This window comes from Portunus trituberculatus, chromosome 20 (genome assembly GCF_017591435.1).
Source record: "Portunus trituberculatus isolate SZX2019 chromosome 20, ASM1759143v1, whole genome shotgun sequence".
NCBI lineage: Eukaryota > Metazoa > Arthropoda > Malacostraca > Decapoda > Portunidae > Portunus > Portunus trituberculatus.
Genome location: NC_059274.1, coordinates 10,792,379 through 10,800,362, shown reverse-complemented (window position 1 = coordinate 10,800,362; position 7,984 = coordinate 10,792,379). Strand labels below are relative to the sequence as shown.

Genomic DNA, 7,984 nt, shown 5'->3' with positions numbered 1-7,984 from the left:
TAGTAATCTTACCATCTTGCTTTGTTGTGAGATAGACTGCTGAATGTTACAGGACAAACAATTACTTTACCTTCAATTCGTGAAGAAGACTTGATTCAGACGTTCGCCTTCCTCATTTAACTGTAAAATCTGGTTATCTTGGTTAGATTCTCAATTCAAATGATTTATGAAATGGGTGACGTCATGTTATTGGGAATAAGGATAAAGTAATATACATTAAGTCAGAATATAAAATATATTTGAACATCAGATTTCATGATGTTTATGTGTTATTGAATGAGCACATGAAGCCACAGTCCATTGCGTCATAATAGTAAAGTGAGTGTCCATCGGAAACAAAGCCAAGATTCTATTGCTAATATTTCTCCCTAGAACATGGATCTAATGGAATTAAAACTCGTACTGAACGAAGCTTCCGTCGGATAGCAGAGCAGCAGATGGACCAGCAAGGATCACATGCACGTCGTGGGGAAGCTGAATCAGCCGTCCGCCAGGAGTGATGATGCCACTCTCTCCCACAACAGCCTTAGAAGGAGCTGCACGCTTCCTGCGGCTGTACTGGACGTTCTTGCCAGTGCTGAGGACTAAACCAGAAGGTCCACTTGAAGCGACTGACTCACCGGGAGCAAGCTGGACAGGCACTCCCTCAGGAGTGATGTAGCCGGATGGGCCAACTACAGCTTCAGAAGCAGCGCGCTTCAGGCGGTACTGGACGTTCTCGCCAGTGCTGAGGACTAAACCAGAAGGTCCACTTGAAGCGACTGACTCACCGGGAGCAAGCTGGACAGGCACTCCCTCAGGAGTGATGTAGCCGGATGGGCCAACCACAGCTTCAGAAGCAGCGCGCTTCTTACGGAACTGGACGTGGTTACCATTGGAGAGAGTGGCGCCAGATGGACCAACAAGGACGACAGTCACGCCAACGGGAAGGTGTCTCAGCTGGCCGTCACCGAACTGCACGCCGGAGGGGCCCTGGAGACTAATTTCACGCTTCCTGCGGAGTGGGAGAGGGAGGCCATCTTGACCGAACTGCAGGTTCCTGCCGTCAGCTGTAATGGCACCTGAGGGGCCGACCAGGACAGTGTCCATGTGCTGGTCATGGGTGAACTGCACGTTGTTACCGTCGGGCTTAATGATGCCATGGTAGCCATAGGGGCCGAAGGTCACCTGCTCGGGCCTTTCTGGGGCAGGGAGGTTGTTGTGCAGGGCAGCAAAATCCATGTTAAACTGCAGGTGTGATCCATCCTTGAAGACCACTCCAGACTCCCCGATCGTAGCGATTCTGTCAGCCTCCTCTCGGGTGAATTGCCTCAGCGTCCCGTCAGGATTGACGATACCAGATTCTCCGTACTGGGCGCTGACACCCACCGCCATCACGCACAACGCTACCTGTGGAAGTCACACGGGAGGATGAGAAAGACGCAACACAAGCAGTAAAGTGTTCATATTTAGTATAAAAAACACTGAACACCAAGAAGCGAGGAATCATACCAAAAGTTTCATGGCTGCAGTCCTGGTCTTTCTCAGCACTCCAAGATGCGGCTACTGGGACGACTGAAGCAGAAGTTTGGCGGACGCCTTTATATACTGCCCAGCTAAGCACAGTTGGCCTTTGCCCTTATAGAGCATACTTAGTTATATTCCTGTTTGTGGCTTTGTGAGTCCCTGATGACCTTAAAGGACTTCCTTGAGGTAGATGCAGCTCATCTGTAATAATCTGGTTACAAGATGTTTTTTTGACGAAAAAGAAAAAAATAAATAAACACTGCAGGATTAGACGTTAAGAATTCATGACAAAAGAGAAGTCACATGTCAAGAATCAGCGTAGCATTCAAAGAGAATGGTTGATGGGTGGAATTGACTCAGTAGTCTTATAATCAATGTTGAGTCAATAGGGAGCTTTAAAAGAAGATTAGATAAATTTATTGATTTATGTTTTTTTTTTTTTTATGTATGAGAGATATATATATATATATATATATATATATATATATATATATATATATATATATATATATATATATATATATATATATATATATATATATATATATATATATATATATATATATATATATATATATATATAGCCCGCTTGATGTTGGTTTTGTAAAAGATAAGAAAGGTTATCCAAGATTAGGGAGGAAATGCCTTGACACCTTATGGATGGGGATGATAGATAGAATTATGTAGCTTTGCTCTTACAGGGACTGCCAAGCGTTGGCCTGGTGCCCTCTTGCAGCTTCCCTCTTATGTTCTGATTCAGGTTATATGTTGAGTTTCTGTATAGACAAACACTCTCTTTATTCTAATAATTTTCTCTTTCCAACCTTAATTAGAGAATATTGGTTACAATAGACGAATTCGTTTTTTTTTTATTAAGTTATTTCTTTTGATAATTCCTCACTAAACCCTATTTTTTTTTTTTTTTTTTTGTTGGGATTAAGATTTAGCCGTGCAAGCATGAGCATTGAAAACGTATATACTAAACCAATGCACCAATGACCATAAGATAAACAAATTTGCCAATGTTAACTTTGGTTAGATTTATGATCTTTTTTTTCTTTTTCTCTTCCCCATAGATAGTTTTCATACATTTCATCTCTTCTGATGTTCTTCCATTCCTAATTTGAGTTACTCTTCTCTTCCATGATTTTTCCTCCTTATCCTTTTTCTCCGTCTCTTCCTCCTCCTCTTTCTCCTCTCGCTCCTACAGCTATTTCTCTTCTTGTTCCTCCTCTTTCTTCTCCTCTACTACCTCCTTCTCTTGCTTTTTCTAAGATAAATTAATTCAAACTAACTATCGTTACGTTGCCATATATTTCTTATAAGTAGATAATGTAGTCAAGGACACCCATCACGGTTTTGTATTTAGACTTCTCTGTTTACCTAATATACTCGACTTTTCATTTTTTTTTCTGTTTATTATTTTCTAGGAAACATAAGCAGTACACGTAGTTTATAATCATCGACTTTCAGTGAACATTTGACAGTGTTTCTCATAAACGCCTATTAAGTAAAGTAAAGTTACACTGTTCTCCAATGACTGGAAGACCAGCTCTCTGAAGGTGACTCGCCTTTGTCAATGGTAAATCTTTAACGTAGCGAGATGTTTTGGGCAGAGCACCACACTGGTACGTAATCCACCCTGTTCGTTTATATTATCTACATTGATGACTTCGATGAGAGCCTCACCTCTAGGATATTTTGATTTGCTGATAGTAATGATATAATGAATAAAAGTAAATACAACAACTGACGAGAAGACATTCCAATCTAATAAATACAAAGCGTTGAATATAGGAAGTAATAATGACAGTGTAAATTATTTAATGAACGAGGAATGTCAGTTAGGAACGAGAGTTACCTCAAATTTCATCTCAAGTAAAACATCGTTCAGAAGTTGTTGGGACAGTGAATGAATTAGCTGGGTTTATTAGGAGGACTTTTGAGTTCAAGTAAGTGATAATGATTTTCACTTTGCTTAATTAATGAACTTGTCAGACTTCACCTTGAATATTTTGTTCAGTTCGTGTGCTCAAAATAATAATTTGATAACGTTACATGAGCTGGTATGTTATTCGCAGAACTAACACCATTCAAAATAATGGATATAAGATCACTTGTAAGGGATTCAGGTCTGACAAAGCTAAGAGTTTTAATAACATCGTTGATATTAGAAACTCTCAAAGAGCAAGTAAGAATGGTAAATGTGAAAAGCTAAATCAATATTCAAGCTTGTACGATGACTTACTATTTTCCATTTTACTCTCTTCATATCGGTGCTAATTCATCTCATAGATAAGTTTTGAAATAATGGTTTTACTATAACTAACTAGTAGTTTTTATTAATTTTCTTACCAGATTTTCGAAACATTCTTTTATTATAATTATTATTTAACATTATAAATTCGATTTCCTTTTTTTCTTAAGTTGGTTTCTCTAGAGACCTTTGTTCATTTTTCAAAATATGTCACACACACGAGGACAAAATCCATCAAGAATATAACAGTAAACAAAAAGCAGTTCGCTTGTCTATTTCCTGTGGCATCACGACTCACTGTCAACCGATGACTGCATCTACTTTCTTCATGATTCCCGATAGTATGGCAGTAAAACGGCTGGACCCTTCAAGATAAAGCAAATTATATGATTATAAAATTATTATTAAACAAAAGAAAAACTCAAGACTCCAAAGAAATAGAGAACTTATTACCCCCCCCCCAATTAGCGCACATACACAGTTAAACACACATGTGTGGCCCCTGTTCACCTAGCAGTAAATAGGTACGGGATGTAACTTGAGGGGTTGTGGCCTCGCTTTCCCGGTGTGTGGAGTGTGTTGTGGTCTCACTCCTACCCGAAGATCGGTCTATGAGCTCTGACCTCGCTCCGTGATGGGGAAGACTGGCTGGGTGACCAGCAGACGACCGAGGTGAATCACACACACACACACACACACACACACACACACACACACACGCACACACACACACACACATATATATATATATATATATATATATATATATATATATATATATATATATATATATATATATATATATATATATATATATATATATATATATATATATATATATATATATATATCCTATGGAGATGGGACATCTGGCCACGGGAAACGGGCCGCAAGACAACTGGCCACAGCCCAAGTGGCCGCCATATAGAATTAGATAAAACTGCAAACGCATAATTTGTGTACTGAAGGCAGCTCGTTTCTGCACTCGAAGCAGCTGCTTATAACTCAACCAGAGAATTATTGATTCTCCAACCAATAAAAAATTCTTCAATTTTAAATTCAACATTAAACAAAAAGCAAGCCATTGTACTAAGAAACAAAATAAGAGAAGCTTAGATTATAGAACTTAAACTAATCCTCAAAGATTATCAGATTATTAAAAAAAAATCGGCATTAAACAAAAGTAAAACTATGTATTAAGAAACCAAAAAAAAGAGAAGCTTAGGTTATAGATCTCGAAAGAATCCTCAAAGATCTATAAAATTACAAAAGAAGGAACCAATTGTGAGCAGCACGGAAGTTGAAAGTAGTAGTATGTTGACGTGCGGCGTCTGGAAGACGTCAGGTCAGGTGCAGTTACCTGCAAGATCGCACTCCTCGCAGTATGCCACGTTTAGAATGGTGGGAGACTTTTACACAGAAAACAAGCCTTGATTTTTATCTCAACTGTGATGTGCAACAAAAGTTATTAAAATTATTGCAAAAATACAACAGTTTATAAAGAAATGGAGGGAAAGAAAAAAACAGAGACAGCTCTACGCAAACTTGTGCGAAGGAAAAGAAATGAAGTTTGAACATACCCTAATAATCCTACTAACCTAGAAGACCTGGTGATTGATGGTGATTCTACTTTTTGTTTAATGCTTAATTCTTTAGTAATTTGATAAATCTTTGCGGATTCTTTCAAGTTCTATAATCATTACTATAGTAGTAATGATCATACACCAAAAGAGAACTCTAGCTGGAAAGACGTGGATGTTTACAGGGAGGCGGTAAGCTGGTTGTTTAGGTGTTCGGTGAATCCTGTCCTTGTAAGAGAGGATGCAGCTGTTCATGACGTGAAGATTTTTAATTTTGTTTGCGTGTATTTGTTTTCCTTAAGTTTCTGATCGTTGTGAAAATTTTATGATGATTCAATGATCATCAAGGTTAATTTTATTGATTCATATAGCATCCACTCAACTTGCAGCCATTCTATTCCTGATGTCACAAGTGAACATCTTCATCTCGTATATTTTGTCCTCATCCTGTTTTCGATCCACGACTGTCGCACTCAAGGCCTGTGTCCGACCATCGCAAGTCCAGCATAATAACAATATATTCTTTTTCCGAAATAATTAATGCATCCTTCTCTATCAAATTTAGTATATATATATATTTTTTTTTTCTTTTCCTTCAAGTTCAGTGAATTTGTATTTGTTTTATTTAGTCTCAGTTCACGGCAAAATACTTCAACATCATTGTTCATTAAACCAAAGAAATGATTCAGAGATATATGAATAGTTCTCGAATCGTCTTCAGATTTTATTCAAAAGCTGTGTTCTACCTATAAATTTGGGTACTTAAGTAATTGACGTTTTTATATAATGGCATAGTGGTTCCTGTGAATAAGGTCAGTGAAGGTTTTGGTATTTGGGCTTCTACATGATTCTTATTTGTCATCAAGGTAAAAAAAACTTTCTAAATATTAGAAAAGTTCTTCAGACACAAGAGCGCGCGCCACACACACACACACACACACACACACACACACACACACACACACACACACGCATGCGTAAATGAACTCTAAAGATTACAAAGTGAAGAACCAATTTTGATGATTTACTTATATAACAGGAAAAGGTTGCTGGACACTTAACCTGCTTCAGCCTAATTTGAGAAGCAAGAGACAATGAATGGTCTCTTCTCCTTCTTGGTCATGTTATTAACTAAAAAAAAAATAATAAGTGAAGAATTTATAAAGTTGGAAATAAGGATAACATAGTCAATATTCAATCATAATATGAAATATATTTAAAGATCAGATCTCATGATGATTCTGATAGTGCATCAGCATACAAAGCCAGAATTCCTTGTATCGTTGTACTAAAATAAGTCTCCTTCGGAAACAAAGTTGAGGTCATATTGCAAACGCCTTTCTTTACATTATTGTTGTCATGGAACTACAAGTCAAACTGAATAGACTCTCCGGTGTTGAGCAAAATTCCAGAAGGCCCATGATTAACAACATATGTTCCAAGGGGAAGGTGAATAGGCCGTCCACTTGGGGTGATGATGCCACTCTCATCAATCACTGCCGTAGAGGGTGCTGCGCGCTTCTTACGGAACTGGACGTGGTTACCATTGGAGAGAGTGGCGCCAGAGGGACCAACAAGGACGACAGTCACGCCAACGGGAAGGTGTCTCAGCTGGCCGTCATCAAACTGCACACCGGAGGGTCCCTGGAGACTAATTTCACGCTTCCTGCGGAGTGGGAGAGGGAGGCCTTCCTGACCGAACTGCAGGTTCTTGCCGTCAGCTGTAATGGCACCTGAGGGGCCGACCAGGACAACGTTCATGTGCTGGTCATGGGTGAACTGCACGTTGTTACCGTCGGGCTTAATGATGCCATGGTAGCCATAGGGGCCGAAGGTCACCTGCTCGGGCCTTTCTGGAGCAGGGAGGTTGTTGTGCAGGGTAGCAAAATCCATGTTAAACTGCAGGTGTTTTCCGTCCTTAAAGATCACTCCAGACTCCCCGATCGCATGGATGTTGTCAGCCTCCTCTCGGGTGAATTGCTTCAGCGTCCCGTCAGGATAGACGACACCAGATTCTCCGTACTGGGCGCTTACACCCACCGCCATCACGCACAACGCTACCTGTAGAAATCACACGGGAGGGTGAGAAAGACGCGACAGAAGCAGTAAAGTGTTCACATTGACAATGAAAAAGCACTGAACACCAGCAAGCGAGGAATCATACCAAAAGCTTCATGGCTGCAGTTCTGGTCTTCCTCAGCACTCCAAGATGCGGCTACTGGGACGACTGAAGCAGAAGTTTGGCGGATGCCCTTATATACTGCCCCGCTACACGGCGTTCACCTTTGCTCTTATAAAGTTAAGTTGAACTCCTGTCTCTTGCTCCTTGATTCCTTGTTGACCTTAAAGATTGTCCACAAGATTGGTGCAGTTCATCCAAGACAATCCGGCGACGAGACGTCATGTGAGCGTGAGCAGTGTAAAACAGAAATAGACGAGAAATTATATATGAGAGAGAGAGAGAGAGAGAGAGAGAGAGAGAGAGAGAGAGAGAGAGAGAGATGTAGCCTATTTGATAGGAAGATATGTTTAAACAAATCTTTTTCACTTAATGTTGATCCTTTATCTAACGTCAACTTGTGCATTTAATTTCTATGTGTATAGCATAAAATGTGTTTATCAGTTCAGCACTACCGCTTAC

At 39.6% G+C, this 7,984-nt stretch overlaps 1 protein-coding gene across 2 annotated transcripts; it reads right to left on the bottom strand.

The window, feature by feature from the left end:
• Window positions 1-221: 221 nt before the first annotated feature.
• LOC123506672 lies at window positions 222-7,577 on the bottom strand. Of its 2 annotated transcripts, none has more exons than XM_045258924.1 (2): window positions 7,508-7,577; window positions 222-1,389 (listed from the first exon to the last, which is right to left on the bottom strand). In XM_045258924.1, exons 1-2 carry the CDS (start codon window positions 7,517-7,519, stop codon window positions 391-393), a joined length of 1,011 nt encoding a protein of 336 aa, XP_045114859.1. In that variant the 5' UTR covers window positions 7,520-7,577; the 3' UTR covers window positions 222-390. The 2 variants fall into 2 exon arrangements, with proteins under 2 accessions (XP_045114859.1, XP_045114857.1); XM_045258922.1 differs by lacking the exon at window positions 7,508-7,577 and adding an exon at window positions 1,492-1,624.
• Window positions 7,578-7,984: the final 407 nt, after the last annotated feature.